Here is a 22,537-nt window from a genome sequence, read left to right on the forward strand (position 1 = left end):
GTCCGTGAGGTTATAGGTTATACTCTTACAGCAATAATCATATTAATCCTATTATAGGGAGGTATTGTTAGAAATCTCCACTATTTAATGATGAAATAATAATTGTGTTTATTATATTGTGTATAGGTATAAAATTAAACAAAACTCTCGCTTGCAATTTCGCGAAACTCTCGTCGCGCCCAAAACCCACAACCTTTCGCGCTCGTGGTTTTTCTCGCACTCCTCGCCTCGCGCGCTCTGCAGGTCTTGACCCGCTAAGAAACAAAAACGACGGACAAACTATCGGTAACGCATAGCAACGACGTTCAGATGATAACGCGCATACATCTACGCACGAAAACAAATAATGAAATGACGCAATATAATGATTGAATGATTCCTACCTCCTACACTCTGTCATTCGACATGCGAATATTCTACCTCGAATATTCTTTAATCGCTATCAAAATCACCGTCGGATAAATCCGGTAACCACGTTTTCATTTTATCAAAAGAAGTTGAAGTCGTATACGGACCATCATGCCCGCCTTCGCGCTGTACAAGATATCTATTATTGCGTAAAACTCGCCTCACTTTGTAAGGACCAAGAAATTTTACCGCAAATTTCTGACCAGGTTTTTGCTGAGTCCGCTTAATTGCAACTAAATCGCTTTCAGTATAATTTTTACCAGCAACTCGCTTGCTATTAACTCGCTTGCTATCCTCGCCGATTCTCCTGCTGAATTTTTGATATATTCTCTATCGCGCGCTCTCTTAACTCATCACGGTTTTTTTTTAATGTCTTTATCCATTCTTCCTCAATTAATTTTTGAATCTCGGGATTATCTCGTAAACGAGCTTTGGCGCCGAACAATAAATAAAACGGGTCCATGCCTAGACTCCTATGCATAGTAGTGTTCATATACTGTTGCGCACGCCCTAAGTATCTATGCCACTCGTCATGCTTTGGATCTGCTAACTTTGTTAACAACGGTATTATAGTACGGTTGACGCGCTCAACCTGTCCATTTGCCCTTGGCACTCCGGTCGTGATTAAAACATGTTCAATATTCTTTCTCGCACAATACTCTGAGAAATCATTTGAAGTGAACGCGGTACCTCTATCAGAGATTATTCTACGTGAATTTCCGAAAATTAGTGCCTGCTTACGCAGTTTATCCAAAACCTCGCTCGTGTTCGTGGTTTTTGTAGTGTATAGCCATACAAACTTAGAAAAAGAATCTATTATAACGAAGATATGCCTATAACTCTTTTTCGTAGACGGAAGTGGGCCTAAATGATCTATATGGTACGTGTCAAGGGGAACTTCCCCTTTCGCGATTGGATTTAAAAATCCTTCTTGTTTGCCACGTTTTCTCTCAGCTAATATGCACGCAACGCAATTCCGTATTATCTTTTCAATTTTCACCTTAGCGTTCGGTATCCAATAATCATTACGCAAAATCGCTTAAGTTTTCGCCACCGAGAAATATTCCATCTCATGCGCTTGTCTTATCACTTGCGACTGCATACTTTTCGGTACTACAATCAATAATTTACCGGCACTTTCACAAAAAAGCAAACCGCCTCTGACAACGTAATCGCTCGCTCTAGCCGACTCTCCTAACTCGATAATCTTTCTAATGTCATCGTCTTCTGATTGAGCCTTCTTTAATCGCGCGGTTAAATCATCCCTTTCTTTATCGATCAGATTACATTCCGGCAATGGGTGACGACTCAAAGAATCTACATGTTGCATTTTTACCGGGCCGATGCTCAACTCGGTATTGGAATTCTTCGAGCAATAACGCCCATCTCGCGACGCGTACCCATAAATCTTTTTTGTTCATAGTAGCTACAAAAGCTTGACAATCGGTTACTATAACGAATGGAATTCCTAGAAGATAAATTCTAAATTTCTTTAATGCTCTTGCTATAGCCAGTACTTCGAGCTCATAGCTCGGATACCTTTGCTCCGCGGGTGTCGTCTTGTGGCTGCTGTAGTAAACAGGGTGCCACTGATTATCGATTTTATCTCTCTGCAATAATATTGCACCGAATCCGCGTGACGACGCATCGGTATGAAGTTCGATCTTGGCATCAATCTCATAAAGTTTCAATATAGGCTTAATACATAAAAATTTTTTTAAACGGAAAAACGCGTTTCTCTCTTTATCATTAAATTCAAATGTGGCATCTGCTCTCAAAAGGTTACTCAACGGTCGTGCAATCACTGAATATTGCGGTACAAATTTTCAAAAATACCCACTGAGACCTAAAAAGCTTTGTACCTGTTTTATGCTTGTAGGCTCGGGAAAATTTTTAACCGCTTCAATCTTGTGCTCAGATGGAAACACATATCCGTGTTCTATAATGTGCCCAAGAAATTCAACGCGCTCTTCTAAGAAACTGCATTTCTGCCAATTAATAATTAATCCGACATCGCTTGCAACTTGCAGAACCTTCTCTAAGTTCCGTATCCCGTTCTCGTAATCAATTGACGGCACGATCAAGTCAACTAAATACGTCAACACAATTTTTTCTCGAATCAAATCTTTGAATACAATATTAATGAATCGTTGGAAGATGGCTGGCGAATTGCACAAACCAAAGGAAACACGTAAAAATTCATAATGTCCATCCGGAGTTATAAAAGCTGTGTATTTCCGGCTCTGCTCGTCGACTTTAACATGAAAAAAACCGTTCTTTAGATCTAGAGTACTATAGAGTCGCGCCCCTTGTAATGAATCTAGTTGATCTTCAATCAACGGCAATGGATATCTATCTTTGATTATTTTTCTGTTTAACAAACGGTAATCTACACACAGTTTCGTAGAACCATCTTTTTTTTTGCCAAAACAATCGGGCTCTCGTAATCTGATAACGACGGTTGTATCACACCTTCACGCATCCACTCATTTATTTGTGCATTAACGGATTCTCTCTCAGGCATTGCTAATCGCCGCGCTCGCTGATAAACAGACTCATCGTCCTTCAAAATGATAGACATCGTTAGATCTACTTCTCGCGTTTTATTCGGCTTATAATTACACACTAACTTCTTAACTTTCTCTCTATGTCTTAATTCTGGTACGTGAGACACGTCAAAATTATTTTTTTTGCAATCTATATCAATCTGTAAAATCTCCGGTAAATCATTATCTACGCTTGCTCGTTCAAATAACGGATTGACTATAATATTTTCCGCTTTTATCGTTAACTCAACTAAATTTAGAAAATAGGTACCAACAAGCAAATCTTGACTCATAAACGTATCCGGCACAACCCGTACAAGAATAGGATGTGTATGACCGTCTATCGTTAGTTTGGTATCGAATTCCCCCATCGTCGAATTATTCGTTGCTCCGATGCCGCGGAATCGAATCTCGTTTAATTTCAATCGCGGACAACCTAACCTAATGTACGCACTAGCACGTATTATACAAATATCACTCCCTGTGTCTATAAGAGCAATCATCACGCAATCGCCTATACAAACGTTTTTAATATATTTATCGCTTTTGTTATTTGCACTCGCATCCACGCTGCTCACTTCACTCTGTTTTTTAACGCACTTTGCCGCGATATGGCTCCGCGCACCGCACTGAAAACATTTTGGGCTTTCCGCCGCCTTAGGACAGCTGGTAGCCACGTGATTTCGTTGACCACAGTTGAAACACCGTCTCTCGTTACCGCTGCTTGTCTTTTCTTTCTTTTCGCTTGTCTCTTTCTTCTCGCTCTTATTGGCATCCTTGTCACTCGCTCGACTCTGTTCCCTGCCGCTTTGTCGCCGCCGCTCTGCATTACCGACGCTGGATGACTTATCCTTCAAGGTGACTTTCTCGAAGGCTTTCAGTAGTGACGCTCTCGTGCTAATCTGCCCAATGCGCGCTTGGTCTCGCAAACTCACTTTCGGTATCCCGTCTATGATGTATTCCAATACTTCGTCTTCAGGAATCGGTACTTCGTTGGCTAAAATAACCTTTTCGTGGACATACTGATAAAACGTCTCGTTCGGTTTCCAGACGCGCCCCTCAAACTGCTTACGCAATTTCACTCTGCTAGGGCGATGATCATACATCTCGCGCAGCTCGACGAGTAGATCATCGACAGATAATTCGATGTGTTCTGCCTTCGACTGGAACCACTCAGAGGCCTTCCCTTTCAGGCGCATGCCAATTAAAATCTTAACGTAATCGTCGGTCAAACGGTAGGTTCTCTTCAATAACTTAAGCTGCTGCTCTCAATTTTTATAATTACCGACGCTACCATCAAAATGGCTGAGTAGGTCCGCTATAGCTGAAATGCTCGCCTTAGCAACATCGCGCGGAACGCTGTCTCTCTCTACCACCCCTCGATTTGTCGCGTTCAATTGTTGCGTCTCCTTCAATAATTCGATCTCTCTTCTTATCATCCACAACTCTCGCTCGGCCAATTCTCTCTCCCGCCGGTACATATCGATTTCTCGTCGATGGGCAGCCGATGCTCCCGCCTCGATGTCTAACTCGTCTCGGTTTTCGTGGTCCGTCTCGTTAGGTGTCAATATTTCTGTCTCTCTTACCATCCAATCACCGGTCGGATCTGTCTCGTGTAACCGCCGCAACAACTCGTTCTTGTTTCCCGTTGTGGACAAACCAAATTCTTGCAGCTTCTCCTTGAGCTGGGTTACCGTGTAACTCGCTGGATTTTGCGTACTCATCTCGGCACTTGATATTACGTCTTTGACTCTTCTCGCAACGTAACACACAGTCAATATCTCTCTCACAGCTCTTCTCACAGTATCTCACAGCTCGCGACGTACTCTCTGTCTCTTAGCTCGCAAACGTATTTCTCACGGTATCTCACAATTTTTAGTTCGCACTCACAGCTTGCAATCGTGTCTCTCACAACTCGCGATCTCTTTGCTCGCAATCCCGGACGAGCCCCAAGAGTTTATAGGGAGGTATTGTTAGAAATCTCCACTATTTAATGATGAAATAATAATTGTGTTTATTATAATGTGTATAGGTATAAAATTAAACAAAACTCTTGCTCGCAATCTCGCGAAACTCTCGTCGCGCCCAAAACCTTCCTTGACGACACGACAACACAACCTTTCGCGCTCGTGGTTTTTCTAACACTCCTTGCCTCGCGCGCTCTGCAGGTCTCGACCTGCTAAGAAACAAAAACAACGGACAAACTATCGGTAACGCATAGCAACGACGTTCAAATGATAACGCGCATACATCTACGCACGAAAATAAATAATGAAATGACGCAATATAATGATCAAACGATTCCTACCCCCTACACTATATTACTCTATTTTTCAATTTTTTTACAGAAGGATCGAGAATCTCGACTACCGCTCGACACCCTCATTCTTTTGCACAACGTGATACGAAGGCCCAAAGATTTCGGTGGAACATTGCATTTTTTTGTATCTGCACCATAACCTAAGTAGAAGGATCGAGAATTTCGACTGCCGCTCGACACCCTCATACTTTTGCACATCGTGATACGAAGGACCGAGAATTTCGGCAAAAGTCTCTCTGAACACAGGGCCAGTTGCACACGCTCTTGAGCTTGTATATTCCACAGGATTGACACCTCCTGTTGTTCACGTAAGTTGATAATCACGCACGGTACATGTAATGCATGTTTGATTGCAATCTAATCTTATCTTAACTATTAACTTGAAAAATTCTTACAGTTATAATCAGAGCAATGTCAAGTGCTCGAAAGAAAGTGGAAATACGGAGGACCGAAGATCTCGGCGAGAGATCGGCGTGAGAACAAGGCCTGCTTCACATGCTTTAGATCTTGGATATTTTACGTACAACAGGATTGACACCTGTCACCTGTTGTTCACGTAAGTTGATAATCACGCACGGTACATGTAATGCATGTTTGATTGCAATCTAATGTTATCTTAACTATTAACTTGAAAAATTTTTACAGCTATAATCAGAGAAAACTCAAATGCTTGAAAGAAAGTGGAACATACATTTATATTTTATTTTTACTAATAATGGATTTAGCAAATCTTGAAATTCGAGATATTGATTTTTTTAATGGAGAAGAAAAAGAAGACGAAGAAATACAGTTACGTGTACCGAAACGGTACATTCGTGATAAACAAAATCCATTTGAGTAGGGGGGTAACATATACTCCTGCCCCAGGGATCTTTCTTGCGGTTAGCGGGATCGGGGGGGGGGGCTTCGCTGCCGCGGGGGGAGCGCCGTAAGCGGTGGGCGAGGGGGTCGAGGGACGGTGTAAAGGGTCCACGAAAGGAGGGCTATGCGGAGGGAAGTGATAACTGGGCGAGAGGGGGAGCGCGACGCGAGGGGAACATTTCGGGTAAGGTTGGGTGTGGCAGGGCCGCCAACGGGGGTTCGGCGCGGGGCAGGGCCGCCAACGGGGGCTCGTTGCGGGGACTTGGGCGTTTTTCGAGGGGGCGCTCGGAGCGGCGCTCGCGCCGTTACCGACCGTTTTGGAAAATCGCGGGCCAATATTTTTTTGTTTGTTTTTTTCTTTGTCGTCGTCGCTCGCGCGCGTTCGGGCGCGTCCGAACTCGTTCGAACTCGTTCGAGGTCGTTCTTCTGGATGTTTTGGGGGGTGGGGAGAACGACGCGTTCGAAGTGGTTCGTTTCGCGGGGGATCTCGCGCGCTCGTCTTCGTCGTCGTCGTCGTTGTCGTCGTCGTTTTTTTTTTTACTCTCGGTCCAAAGGTCGTTTCGATCCGCGTCGCGACGGGCAGGATGTGGTTTTCCTGCCCATCCCGACGTATCGAGATTGATGGAGATGACTCGTCTCTTCGTTCGATCGATTCGTACGATTCGCGATAATTTTTTTAACGCGCGTTCGAACTCGTTTGCGGTCGCTCTCATCGTTTCCTCCTTTTGTTTTGTGGTTTTCCTCTTTTTGTTTTGTAGTTTTTCTGCCCATCCCGACGTATCGAGATCGAGAGAGAGATGACTCGTTTTTTCGTTCGATTGATTCGTACAATTCGCAATAATTTTTTTTAACGCGCGTTCGAACTTGTTTGCGGTCGCTCTCGTCGTTTCCTCCTTTTGTTTTTCTTTTATTTTTTTGTCAGAGGATGCGGCGAGCGGTTGTCGTTATTCTGGGTTTTTTCGGAGGATGCGGCGAGCGGTTGTCGTCATTCCGGGAAAGAACGCGTCCGGCAGGGGGATACGTCCTCCTTTGAGACGACGAACGGGAAGGGGGTATAAATTGAACGGGCCCGCGAACGGCGCGGCAAACGGTTTTTTTACGAGGATTCTAGAGCGCGGTCGAAAGTTAATATATTTGTAAAAAAAATACGGTATAGAAACGGACGGACGCTATTGCTCGTCGATAGTGCGTTTGCTTTGCGGTAGAGAAGTCGGATTTCGAAGCGTACTTGCTGGCACTGACACGTGGTGTCCCAAGCAATCTAGATCGCATATCAGTAGAACCGAACACAGGTGGAAAGTTTTGGACTCATACGTTAAAACATGTTGGTGTATGGTTCACGGCAGCGTCCGTAAAGTTTACGACGAAGGATTGACGCACGGGATTATCTGGAGATCGTTTGTACCACGTTGGCCTATTGGAAACGAGCTCTGTTTACAGTGTGGAGGGAAATGTAAAAATTGGTTTGTAAATACTTATAATTGCGCCGTAACATTAATGTGGCGGAATTGAAAATGGTGATTTTTTTATTTTGATTAAGACGTCAGTGGTGCGAATGTAGCGTCGGCGATACGTACTCGCGAATGAACGATCGCCGTTATTCGTCGTCCAAGGAATCGGACGACGAATGGCGCTGTCGCGAGCCCATGCCTAAGTTTTTGTCCGATTCGGACGACGAATCGGCGAGAGTTGAAGCACAGTTGTCGTCGAGCGCGCGCGCGTCGGTGGTGAAAGAGGACGCGCGATGGAATTTGGCTACCCATCATCTGTGAAGGGAAATCGGAGCGCGAACCGATCGCGAGCGAAAGTGGATAGAGACGACGGTAGCGAACTCCGTCAGGGCGAGCGATTATACGCGTCGCCTGCTGCTCGAGTATGATCTCTATTACGAGACGGTGTACGGAGGAGAGAGCAGGATACGTCGGATTCAAATCACCCGGTCTCATCGTCTTTTTGACCGAGTGAAGTTCAACATTCTCGAGGGTGAACCTTTCTGGACGCGATGCGGAAAGAGTGCGACGATTTGCTCGCCGCGGACGTCCGCGACGCAAACGGGTACCGCGCGTGGAGACGGCGATGCGACGAGTGTCTCCGACTCCTGCGGGAGCAGTGTCGAGTCAAACGCTCGAGGAAGCGAGGAAACACGGGAGCCGTGACCACTCTGGTGGCTCTGATAGCGCGATTGGAAGGTTCGAGGGAGGATCTGTGTCGACGATTCGAACGCGCCGTAGGTGCCGGCTTGGACGGAAGGGAAGGCGGTAGCGGCGGCAGCAGCGGTAGAGGTTTCTCGTGGATCGAGATCGACGCGGCGTTCCAACGTCGCGTGCTGACCGGCACCGTGACGAACTCGACGTACATCAAGCCCGCGCGATTTCTCGACCACGCGAAGGGCACCGTGCTCGAAAAGTTGCGGAATAATATGACCGAACACGGGTGTCTGAAGGTCAACGTCATATTTAACGGGGAATTCGTAGCGGACGTTAAGATTGATGTGAAGAGTATCGCTACGCGGAACGAGCAGCTTCTCCCAGGGTCCGATCTGGGCGAGTGGTACGATAGGCACGTGCGCGACGCGATTCTAACGCGGTTGGACGAATTTCAGGAACGCGACAGCGGATGGGCGTTGTCGCGAATATTGAACCTAATCGTGAACGTGAACAAGTGTAATCCCATGCGCGTGGGATGTTGGATGAAAATACCGCTGGGTATAAGACTTAAAAAGGCGGTGGTCAACGTGCGATCGGAGAACGACGCGTGTTTCGCGCGCGCGGTGGTCGCCGCTCTGTATCCCGCCGAGCGGCACGCGGAACGCTGCGGCTCGTATCCCGATTATGCGACGGTGCTGAATGTCGACGGGATCGATTTTCCCATAAATCTGAAAAAGATCGGAAAATTCAAACGTCAGAACGACGTATTGATCAACGTGTTTGCAACTCGGGAAGAAATTGAAAAGAAAGCTAAGTTCGGCCGGAGCGCCAACGACAACGCGATCGTGCTTCTGCGGTTGACCGACGATAAGAGAGACAGGCACGTAAATCTGCTGTATCTGCGCGATACGCTGCGCGGCGTCAATAGGGGCCATTTCGCCTAGATAAAAAATCTGTCGCGATTAGTAAATTTGCAATTGACCGCGAAATGGTGCGCGAAGCACGTTTGCGATAGGTAGGTAAAAGAAATGAAATGAAAAAACAAAAACACGAGAAACAAGGAAAAGACGAGGCGTTATTTTTCTTTACATACGCACAGTAATCGCTCGCACGTTATTTCGCAGATGTCTACATTATTTCTATACGCGCGATAAGTTGGCCGCCCACAGCGTCGACTGCGGCCGAATGAACAACTGCGCCGTCGTTCTCCCGAACGAGAGCGACAAGTGGCTGTCTTTCGACAATCACGACAGAAAGGAGCGACTTCCCTTCGTGGTGTATGCGGATCTGGAGTGTCTTCTCGAACGACGGGAGAGGGAAAACGTCGAGGGGGGCCCGAGAACGGAAAGATACGTTCAAAAAGAGCAAAGAATATTAAGGATATTGTCCATAAACATGTATGAAAACTTACTGTAATATACTTGTTAACTGTTATGTCTGAGTATAAAGTATTACGAAGTGCTAAGCAACGGTAGCATTACCTGACGAAATTTAAATTCTGTTACTTCTGTAACGTTTTTTTAATGGTTCATCTATCTTGTGTAAAACCACATGTAATTCTTGCAATTTCCTTGAAGTAGTATGTTGTTTCTGCGTATTTTTGTTCTTTTCATAGCAATTTTCTGTAAACAAATATAATAGGATTAATAAGAAAATGTTAATTAGAAAACAGAATATTATAATGTCATAAAATTTTTTGTTTATGACTATATATATATAATATAATATTCAACAAAATAGAATCAGCAAAAAGAAAAAGGGTTATTAGAAAGTAACGAATTTATATATTTTGTCTACACAAGTAATACCTATATTATTACATGTGATTGAGTACTTAGATCACTTAGATTGCTCTAATTTAATAGGGCACATAGGGCATATAGTTAACTTTATGATCCACCTTGACAAATTATATATGAAAAAATTAATTTTATGTAATAACTAGACATTTTAAACGCGCGCTGCTTATTTATTTAAGTTATTTTTATATTATAAACACTATTACACTATTAACCCTTAGATACACACAACTTTATCAACTGGTAAAATATGCAATAATAGCCGCTCACGAAGTAAGCGCAACGAGAAAATCAATTGGCATTGCGGAAAGGCAACAATAATAAACTTTGATAGATTTGATTATTGACTTTACATGCCTTCTTTACAAGTGGATGGATTAGCAACTGAGTAATAAATATAGACAAGAAACAACGACATAGTATTATTTAATAGGAAATGTCTAATATTAATAATTGAGAAAAAAAGAAAGAAGTAATAAAAATAGTCATTAATATTTTAACTAATTTGATTAAATTTAAAAAATATAGAACTTGTAAATATGACAGTAAAATTTGCACTCTTATCTTTATTAGCGTTTAACAGTTTTTTTGTCCTTTTCTGGAATGGAGCGTTTACTTTAATATCACTTTTGACATTATTGTACAATGTCCTAGATCTTGTTCTATAAGGCATATTTTTTTTATTAGATGTTGAGTTATGTACATCACTGTGACTTTCTGCAAAAAAGTAAAATTAATATTAATATTTTAATAATAAGCAGAAGAAAATTGCAAGAATTAAAAAAAGGAAAAATGTTTATGTGATAAATATTATTTTCAACTTGTATGTAAAATTGTATTTTATGGCATATTCAATATTTTAATTATGTATTACTGCAAGAGATAAATCAAATTTTCGTAAAAATTAAATTTAGATGTTTATTGTAGACGTTTACAACTTAAAAGTTAAAAGTATACTTAATTTATTTATTTTTTTTAATTATAGAGTGTTAGAGGCCTACTAATTATCTGTCTGTATTTTTCAAATGTAAATTCTAATAAACATTTCTAATAAACATTTCTAATGGCCTCTAACGGTATTAAACCTCTGGTGGTATTAAACAAGATAAGTTAGTCGATTATCTGTGTGAATATTTGTAGCGATATACAATAAACGAGCTTGTAAAGTGCGTATATATATTAGTCATTTATGCCTTCCAATACTTAAAACAGCTGCTTTATTTTTCAAATTTTTTGGTTTATAATTTTTTAATAAACAATGACCGACGGCTAAAACCTTCTGAAGGTCACTCAGGAGGGTGACCTTGACAACATATGTCAAGGTCAAGGTCATCGGAGAGGACGGTCTTTTTATGCATAATTACCGATGTTACATTTTCAACACAACGCGCATGTCTGAAAGAAATTTTAAAGACGCTTAAAAAGATGTCAAATTTTTATTAGATAAGTTTAATTAGACATATCTAATAGAGATTAGACGTCTCTTTAAACATCTTTAATATTTCTTGAGACATGCGCGTTGGTTGAAGACTTAGTCTAATTTCACTAGTTTTGAAAAATATAAAACTAGTAAAATATGTTATTAAAATTTGCATTCTTACCTTTATTAGCACTTAACAGTTTGTTTATATTTTTCTGGAATGGGGCGTTAACTTTTGAATATCACTTTCGGTATTATCGTACAATATCCTTGAGCCAGGCGTACCTTCTTCAGCAGATGTTAAATTTTGGTCTTGATTGTCACCTTCTGCAAAAAAGTAATATTAATATTTTAATATAACAATAAAACAATAAGCTGGAGAAAATTGTAAGAATTACTATCCAATAAAATTTATTTTCAAAAATTGTATTTTATAGAATGTTTAATATTTGTATTATGTAGTGTTGCAATAAATATCAAATTTTCATAACAGTTAAATTTACATGTTTATTGACATTTTCAACTTAAAAGTTAAGCGTCTACCTTATTTATTTTAAACCAAATTTGAAAATTTAAAATGTTAAGCATGCATATTAGATAAATGTACAATTAGAAATATACAGGGTGTCAGAAATAAAAGTATCCAGCCGAATGACTGGGGTAGATTGGGTCAAAATGAAAAGAAAAGTCTCGTACCATTTTGCAAAATTCGCAATAGTTAACGAGTTATTAAATAAAACGTCTGAGCGAATGCGCGCACAAGGAGCGATAGAGGCGGGCCTCGGCGGCTGGCTGGGCTGGCACGGTGCCCGGCGCGCGGCGAGCGGTGGGGGTCGAGAGACGAGCGGCGAGCGGGGCGCGGCGCGGCGCGGCGAACGTCGAGCGACAGATGTTATACACTGCGACGAAAAAGTATTAGAGCCAGCCCATACTAAACTTACGATAATTCCTTCGCGTAAACGGGATTTTCCTTCGCGTAAACGGGATTTTGTAGTAACTTACAATAATTTACTCCGCGTAAACGAGTGAATTATCGTAAGTTACTACAGAAGTAACGCGCTCGCGTAAACGTAGTAACAGTAGGTAGCACACGTATTGGCTATTGCATAGGCATTGCCGTAACGTCTTACGCCTTAGATAATATTAATTAGTTTAGCTTGAATTATGTGTAATAAACACATTTAATTTTAGTAAATTTAATTATTTTGCATGTCAAAGTTTACGAGGTTTACCACAAGCCTTACTTTAAGTTTTGTTTATGTTATAATAACTTTAATGGTGCGTGTCCACCTGCGAGTAAAACTCTCGAGAGTAGCTCTCGAGATTGATTCTCGCAAATGGACAAATTCCTAAAGAGTACCTATAACGGAGAATGAATCGCAGCTCTCGGCGAGCGAACTTTTCAAGACCTACTCGCAAATCGACACGACGTTATTTTACTCTCGGAGATCAGCTCGCCAAGCTCGAACGCTGTTCGTATTTTGAGAACTACATGATGACACAAAGAAACTTATTAAATAATGCGGAAATCATGAACCATTGTAGAATACTACTGTGACAGAAATAAAAGTTTTTTTAATTTTTATGTTTTGCGAATAAAGTGCGAAAAATTCATAATTTAAAGAATTAGATAAGAATATTTGTAATACATTCTCTGCTTATTACATGGTCAATAATTAGTAACACTTTAGTTTTACATACTTTGCACGTTTTAGTTACAGCGTTGAAATTAAATACATTTTTACATCGCAAATTGAGTACATTAAAAAAAAAAAATTATTTAATATTTACATGTAAAAAAATCTAACATCAAGGTATTTCGCAAACTAAAAACTAAATAATAATATCGCACTATGTATTCCATTTCACAATTTGTAAGTCTGTAGAAACTTTTAATTGTTGGGAATCTTCAATCTTAAGCTCTCTAATTTAGAGCAGATCCGACACCTGCGATCAATCCATTGCTTGACCCAGAAGGTCTTTTTGTTGTTATTTAACACCTTTTTTCTTTTTAAAATAATGCTAGCCACTATAGTAGCCGCAAGTCTCTTCGTTTACGAAACATTATAATGTCACCACTCTCAGAGATCGACTAAAAAAGTACGTAAGTGGACACAGTTTTGAGAGAACTCTCCGAAAGAATACTTTCTGGATTCTCACGAGATGCTCGCAAGAGCACAATGTCAGAAAAATTACTCTCAAATGGACAGTGTCAGAATAACTCTCGAGCATCTCGCGAGAATCCGAAGAGTATTCTTTCGGAGAATTCTCTCAAAACCGTATCCACTTACGTATTTTTTTAGTTGATGTCTGAGAGTGGTGACATCATAATGTCGCGTAAACGAAAAAACTTGCGGCTGCTATAGTGACTAGCATTATTTTAAAAAGGAAAAGGGCGATCATGGCGCAGAAAGATATGCGCTGCTCTAACGAGCTGAAGATCCAAGTTCAAATCCGACCGAAAATTGTCCGCGGTTTTTATTTGATCGCCACCTCTCGGAAGGGTTAATGGCAACCCGCCGAGAGTGTATCTTAAAGAAAGCAGAAGGGAGGCCTCGGATTTTATACAGGCCGAACTTCAGGAGGCTATGGCTTGAACTTGAGCTATAGTGCCGTTGAAACAACAAAAAGACCTTCTGGGTCAAGCAATGGATTGATCGCAGGTGTACATTCGGTGCTGGATCTGCTTTAATTAGAGAGCTTGAGATTGAAGACTCCTAACAATAAAAAGTTTCTGCAGACTTACAAGTTGTGAAGTGTAATACATAGTGCAATATTTTTAGTTTTCAGTTTGCGAAATACCTTGATGTTAGATTTTTACATGTAAATATTTAATAATTTTTTTTTTAATGTACTTAATTTGCGATGTAAAAATGTATTTAATTTCAACGCTGTAACTAAAATGTGCAAAGTATGTAAAACTAAAGTGTTACTAATTATTGACCATGTAATAAGCAGAGAATGTATTAAAAATATTCTTATCTAATTTTTTAAATTATGAATTTTTCGCACTTTATTCGCAAAACATAAAAATTAAAAAAAACTTTTATTTCTGTCACAGTAGTATTCTACAATGGTTCATGATTTCCGCATTATTCAATAAGTTCCTTTGTGTCATCATGTAGCTCTCAAAATATGAACAGCGTTCGAGCTTGGCCAGCTGATCTCCGAGAGTAAAATAACGTCGTGTCGATTTGCGAGTAGGTCTTGAAAAGTTCGCTCGCCGAGAGCTGCGATTCATTCTCCGTTATAGGTACTCTTTAGGAATATGTCCATTTGCGAGAATCAATCTCGAGAGCTACTCTCGAGAGTTTTACTCGCAGGTGGACACGCACCATTAAAGTTATTATAACATAAACAAAAGTTAAAGTAAGGCTTGTGGTAAACCTCGTAAACTTTGACATGCAAAATAATTAAATTTACTAAAATTAAATGTTTTTATTACACATAATTCAAGCTAAACTAATTAATATTATCTAAGGCGTAAGACGTTACGGCAATGCCTATGCAATAGCCAATACGTGTGCTACCTACTGTTACTACGTTTACGCGAGCGCGTTACTTCTGTAGTAACTTACGATAATTCACTCGTTTACGCGGAGTAAATTATTGTAAGTTACTACAAAATCCCGTTTACGCGAAGGAAAATCCCGTTTACGCGAAGGAATTATCGTAAGTTTAGTATGGGCTGGCTCTAATACTTTTTCGTCGCAGTGTATTACATCTGTCGCTCGACGTTCGCCGCGCCGCGCCGCGCCCCGCTTGCCGCTTGTCTCTCGACCCCCACCGCTCGCCGCGCGCCGGGCACCGTGCCAGCCCAGCCAGCCGCCGAGGCCCGCCTCTATCGCTCCTTGTGCGCGCATTCGCTCAGACGTTTTAATTAATAACTTGTTAACTATTGCGAATTTTGCAAAATGGTATACGACTTTTCTCTTCAGTTTGACCCAATCTACCCCAGTCATTCGGCTGGATACTTTTATTTCTGACACCCTGTATAATTATTTACATTATTCAGATTATAAACTCAATTTTTTAGCAATACATAATAACCACTTAATAAAAAAATATAAATTTTAGTATTATTACTTAATATGACAGTGTTTTATTTGGACGATTCATTTCGACACTATACAGTTCAATCCTATTAAACTCATAAGAGAAAAGCTAATCAAATCCAATCTAAGCAATTGTGTTTATATCTAAATCTTATGGTGTCCAACTGAATCATCTGCACTCCTCTTTTTCAAATATTTATCATTGTTAATAGAGAACTTATATATATATTATGTATATATATATATATATATATATATGTAAATATATATGTATATATATATATATATATGTATAAATATATATATATATACCTTAATTATTACGTTCTTCTTTCTTTTTTCTTTATCGTTCTCTTTATCATTTTCATACCATCATTACTTCTTATATACGTTATACCCTCTCTCCTCATTCTCGTCCCTCTTTCTTTTACCTGAGCTTTGCTCCATTCTGTGCATCCTCTTCTATTTCCTTCTTAAGCTCCTTCGTCATTCTTGCTGTTCGCTCCTCCGCTATCGTCTCTATCACCTCCCTGTCGATTGTTAATGTTCCTCTACATTCCACTTTTCCGTCCATCTTCTTTTCCTTTCCTTTTTCGGTATCTGTAAATAAGACTAATTATTTCCTCTATTTAACATACGTGCTTTCCTATCTTCGTCTCTTTCTCCTGTCCCCCCTCTATCTCTTTCTTTCTCCTTAACTGCTAAACTCTACCTTTAAAGCCTCCGCAAACAATTCTTTCGGCCAACACCGCTTTCTTTCTATTCTCATTCGTTCCGCTGCTCGCTTTTACTACCGCACTCACCTTTCCTATAGCTACTACTTACTTTCCTTTCTGTTCACCTCGCTCTATCGATTCCTTACTTCGATACTTCGATACTTCGATACTTCGATACTTCGATACTTTGATACTTCGATACGAGCGATCATTTGATCACTTTGTTTGCCCGCGGCTACACGATGCGACGCGCGCGTTGTGCATTTGCCTTACTTCCTTCTCGCCTCTTGTACCATCTTCTTGCCTGTGCCATCTCCTCCAGTTAGCCCTAACCTCTTTCTTCACGTTCTTTTTCTCCTACTGTTTTCTCTTTTTTCCCCCGTAGCCCTCGGCGGGGGAACAAGTGGATCATAGTAAGGGAAGTTAAGATTGTCTGGAAGAGTGTAATAGGGAGGAGGATGATGGAGGAGGAGTAGCGGAGGGCGTGAGGAAGGCAAAGAGGAGGTGGAGGAAATAGAGGTGAGAAAATAGGCGGAGCAGGTTTAAATAAATATTTGCTCAAACCAATATTTTAATTTGCTTAATTATAGTATGCTATTTTGTAAAGGCTGTTCGACTCAAATTAAAAAAAAATTTGTTTGAAATTAATTTTAAAACAAATAACAAATTACTTTTATTAAGATATTTACTCCAATTAAATAAATTTTTTAAAATTGAAAAATCTGATATTGAAAACTAAGAAAATAGGTTTAAATAAATATTTTTTTAAAATCAGTGTTCGAAATTCCGTTACCGTTGCGCCGCCCGATCAGATGGCAGCATCGATCGGATATCGACCCCGCATCACCGCGGTAGCTCGCGCCCGCACGGGCGCGCTCATCGCCAACGTCTTCCTCGCGATCGAGGCAATTGTGAAAATGGCCGCACAGTGATCAGACGCACGATGTGTGCTCCGTGCATCTTAATTGTGACTATACACATTGAAGTGCCCACCGCAGTGATTATAGCTGCTGAGATACTGCATTAACATGTAAAGCGACCACACATCCAGCTCTACTCAGGATACATCAACACGCACGACTCAGGCTCACATGTGCGCGAGTGCCGACCGCCACGTGTCTCACCGGCTCACGGGCGATTCATCGAAGAGGACGGCAATTAATATAACTGCCTCGCCCACTCACGAACGATACACAAAAGACTTCTTATACAAGGACTTCTTATGCTTAGTGAAATCCGAAAGACTGCCCACCACTCTCCCAACCGCTCACGCATTCAGTCGATTGACTGCGTGTATATACGCTCAAGGGATCATCCGAGTTGGCGGCTGCCTCAACCACTCAGCACTAGCTCAAGACAGCAAACATCAAGCGATTTTGCCCCGCCACTCCCGGCTCTCAACCTTGATCATTTCACACGCCCATCTGCGTACCATGCATGGAGGAACACAGTGTGTCGTGTGTGCTCGGCAGGGAGGGATCCGTGCTCATCAACTGATGGGCCAACTACCTCTCTCTCGGGTTACGCCGTCACGTCCGTTCATTCCCACAGGAGTTGACTATGCCGGACCGCTCACCATCAAAACCTTGGCAAGGACGAGGTGCGAAGACATCCAAGGGATGGATCTGTGTGTTCGTCTGTTTCTCCACCTCCGCAATTCACCTCGAAGTAATCAGTGACTACTCATCAGAAGGATTCATCGCAGCCTTCCGAAGATTTTCAGCGAGAAGGGGAATTGCTCAGACCATTTACTCGGACTGCGGGACAACATTCATTGGAGCAGACGCCGAGCTCAAGAAAATGTTCATCTAGAGTTCCCAAGAACATCAACGAATCGCTCAAATTCTACAACGTGATTGCACCAGATGGGAGTTTAACCCACCAGGCGCTCCACACATGGGAGGCAAGTGGGAGGCGGTGGTGAAATCCGTCAAGTTTCATTTGAGACGGACTATCGGGGAAACTCTACTCACGACGGAAAAACTCACAACGTTGCTTACGCAAATCGAGGCCATTCTCAACTCGCGGCCTTTAGAACCGCTGAGTGACGACCCTGAAGACGTCTCTGCGCTCACACCAGGTCATTTCCTCATTGGAGGTCCGATCACTACCATACCCGAGCCATGTCTGATTGACCTAGCAACCTCACGACTATCTCGATGGCAGCTCATCCAGCAGCGTGTTCAACATTTTTGGGCACAATGGTCGGCTCATTACCTGCAACGCCAGCAGGCGATATCCAAGTGGCATCATCCCAACAACAATGTCAAGGTAAGGTCAATCGTGCTGCTCACCGACGAACGCTCTCCACCGTGCAAATGGCCACTCGCCAGAGTAACAGCGTTGCACCCCGGCAAGGATGGACTCACCAGGGTGGTTACCTTGAAGACCGCCACCACGACACTCACTCGGCCTAGTGCCAAGCTTGCCATATTGCCCATTTCAACCGCATGAAGGATCAGGAGTAAGAAATCATCAACAAGGTTGCTGATGGCGGGCGGAATGTTCGAGATTCCGTTACCGTTGCGCCGCCCGATCAGATGGCAGCATCGATCGGATATCGACTCCGCATCACCGCGGTAGCTCGCGCCCGAGGCAATTGTGCAAATGGCCGCGCAGTGATCAGACGCACGATGTGTGCTCCGTGCATCTTGATTGTGACTATACACATAAGTGCCCACCGCAGTGATTACAGCTGCTGAGATACTGCATTAACATGTAAAGCGACCACACATCCAGCTCTACTCAGGATACATCAACACGCACGACTCAGGCTCACATGTGCGCGAGTGCCGACCGCCACGTGTCTCACCGGCTCACGGGCGATTCATCGAAGAGGACGGCAATTAATATAACTGCCTCGCCCACTCACGAACGATACACAAAAGACTTCTTATACAAGGACTTCTTATGCTTAGTGAAATCCGAAAGACTGCCCACCACTCTCAGGTCAGACTGTATATATCTCTTCTCATATTAAAAACGGCTCAGACTGTGGTCTGAGTTACACAAGAAATAAAGTGAATAATTAGTGAACACCTTCCACGCGCGTCCTTCTCATCCCGCTTCCATCGTCGGGATTAATCAGCGATTTCGCGAACAATCAGTTTTTTAATTTGTTTAAGAGGTTAGACCACTGTGTTTCAGGATAACTTTCAGGAATTAATTTCTAACAAAATATTTATAAAACACATTTATAAAAAAATATAAAACTTGTCGAGTTAAGCCACTTCGCGCATCCTTATGATTTTCGGATGATGTACATGATTTCGTGAAAACCAGTCGTCTGAAACAAAAATAAAAAATATGCTCATTATCTACATTGTATTGGCTTTCGTCTGACAAAGCATTTTATTTTTTTTTTCATTTTTGGCGACGAGAAAAAAAGTCCTGAATTCCTGAACAACGGTTCAGGACGATTCTGTCTATGCTTGGCGCAAATACGGCATTGTTCGATTTTTTGCTTAATGTTACTTGAAATGCTTGGCCATCACAAACTAGATTTTGCGCGTTCGCGGCACTTGACAATACCTTGGTGGCCCAGATGAAACGCTTCCAAAGCCTCCTTTCTTAGATTAATCGGCACTAGCACTCGAGGTCCGAACATAATTAATCCCTCATTAATGGATAGATTATCTTGATACTGAAAATACGGTTTGATATTTGCCTCCAATTTCTCCTTATTACTCCATCCCGAGACGATAAGAGATTTCAGTTTCCGACATACTTTGTCGTTCTGTTGACCTTGTAAATAATCTAGCCACAATCAGATCCGACAAGCCGCAGTGTTGTACAGCCATACTCACATGAGCTTCAATTTCTTCTAAGTCCGAAGCTTGAACAAGGTTGATCTTCACTGGCGCGCGACTCAAATAATTAGCCGCTACTATTTCCGTTCCTGGAGAGTGAAACACCTCAAAATCATAATGTATAAGTCTCATTCTAAAGCGTTGCAGACGAAAACTTAATTCATCGAGGTTTTTTTCCTGGAGCAAAGGAATTAAAGGTTTATGATCAGTTTCTAAACTAAAATGTACGCCATAAATAAATTCATAAAATATTTTGCCAGCCCATGTCAACGCCAGGGCCTCTTTCTCAATTTGCGCATAACGTTTTTCCGAATCATTCAGGTTTCTAGAAGCGAATGCCACTGGTCTCCAGGTTCCACTTATTTCTTGAATACGTAGGATTGCTCCTATAATACAACTGAACGTGATGAGTCAAAAATAGCAAGGCAGGGTGCTGACGTTAACTTTTGGATAATCTCCAAAAAAGCCTGCCTATGACGTCTTTGCCACTGAAACTCAGAGTCACTTTTAATCATTTCATACATAGGTGCGAGTAAGTCACAAAGTTTCGGCACGAATTTGCCTAAATATTGTACCATTCCTATAAATGACCTTACCTCGGACACACACTTTGGAGATTCTAACCTTGTAATAGCGTCAATTTTGCTCGGATCTATTGAAATACCACTAGCATTAATTACGTGTCCCAAAAATTTAGTCTCCTGAACACCAAAAACACATTTTGCTTTATTCAGAGTCACGTTATTTTCCTCAAGTCTTTTAAGCACTTGACGGAGACAAACATCATATTCGGCACGAGTTCTGCCCCAAACTGTGACGTCATCGAAATGATTAGCCACTCCTTCCAAGCTCTCCAAGATCCTTGAAATTCTCTTCTGGTAATGCTCCGGCGCCGAAGAAACTCCAAATGGTACACGTAAGAAACAAAATCTTCCAAACGGAGTAATGAATGTTGTCAACAATTGAGACTCTTCCGATAACGGCACCTGCCAGAACCCGCTAACGCAATCGAGCTTTGAAAAATATTTAGCATCCGGCATCTGACCAAAGATATGCTCTACGACTGGCATAGGATGATTCTCCCGAGCCACTGCGCGATTTAAGAAGGTTAGGTCCACGCACACACAAATATCGCCGATATCGCGTTTCTTGACAAGGACTATTCCGCTGCACCATTCTGTCGGCACATCTACGGGCTTAATCACGCCTAACTTAAGCATTTCGTCGAGTTTCTGCTTCAATTTAGATATCAAAGGTAAGGGTACACGACAAGGCTGATTCAAACAATAAGGCTTAGCGTCCGGCTTTAACTTAATATTATAAAGCGTAGCTAAAAACCCTAGCCCGGTAAACAATGATGGAAACTCTATGAAGTGGTCGATCGCGGCAGCAACTTGCCTGCATCGCGCAATTAACCTTAAAGAGACGCATTCCCTTCGGCCCAACAAGCACTGATCTATATCGCGAGCAACATAGATGTGACGGCTGACCTCAGTTTGACGAAATTTTAACCGCACTTTAAACATTCCGTCCGTTTCTAAAAGTTTTTTTGACGGCCCGATTAACTTCTTGTCCGCTGGTACGAGTTTATAACCTTGCTGACGTAAATATTTATCCCAAACTGGCGATCTAATAACAGTCACGTCAGCGCCACTATCGAGTCTAAACTTCACCGGTATATTACCGACGTGGATGATTTCTTCCCATTGTGCACTCTCGTCGTTTTCTTTCACCGTTCCGACGAAGTAATAGTCCGAGTCATCGGTTACTGCATTAACCTTAGCGTTTGCCAGAGAAGAATTTCCGGTCTTCGGTCCTTTCTTGCAAACTTCAGACCAATGACCGATCTGACTACACTTATTGCACTCTGACTCGCGCGCGGGACAGGAATCTCGCTTGTGCTGCTTGTTTCTGCCACAGAAATAACTTTTCCAAGATTTGCCGCCAGTCTTACTTTTTTCTGAGGATTGTTTCTTTTTTTTTGATTGGACACGGTTAATGAAAGTGGCGTTTGCAGTCATTTTCTGATGTAATTCACGGTTCTGTCGTAAGTCCGTTTCATAGCTCCTAGCCATTTCCAGAGCTTTCTTGTAGTTCAGGTTATCTTGTAACTACATTTTTTCCGAGAGTCTTATATCGCGAACTCCAACCACAAGCTTATCACGTATCATTTCTTCACGCGTATCACCGTAATTACAGTATTTAGCCAGCTTATGTAAATCCGTTACAAAATCATCTATGGATTTACCTTCTTTTTGCATACGGCGATTAAACAATGCACGCTGATAGATGGTATTCGTACGCCTGTTAAAGTATTCCGTAAACTTGCAAACCACCGAGGGATAAACGGTTTTATCATCTTCCGAGTCCCACGTGAATGAATTGTAGATTTTTTCCGTCCTTGGACCCATAGCGTATAGCAAACAGTCGACCTTAACTTTATCCGTTGTAACGTT

General features: G+C 41.8%; 1 protein-coding gene across 1 annotated transcript; it reads left to right on the forward strand.

The window, feature by feature from the left end:
- Positions 1-18,168: 18,168 nt before the first annotated feature.
- On the forward strand, positions 18,169-18,726 carry LOC143898559 (uncharacterized). The gene has a single exon (XM_077408125.1). It carries the CDS (start codon positions 18,169-18,171, stop codon positions 18,724-18,726), a length of 558 nt encoding a protein of 185 aa, XP_077264251.1.
- Positions 18,727-22,537: the final 3,811 nt, after the last annotated feature.

The sequence above is a fragment of the Temnothorax americanus genome, unplaced genomic scaffold (genome assembly GCF_048541705.1).
Source record: "Temnothorax americanus isolate GAGA-0224 unplaced genomic scaffold, ASM4854170v1 Scaffold235, whole genome shotgun sequence".
NCBI lineage: Eukaryota > Metazoa > Arthropoda > Insecta > Hymenoptera > Formicidae > Temnothorax > Temnothorax americanus.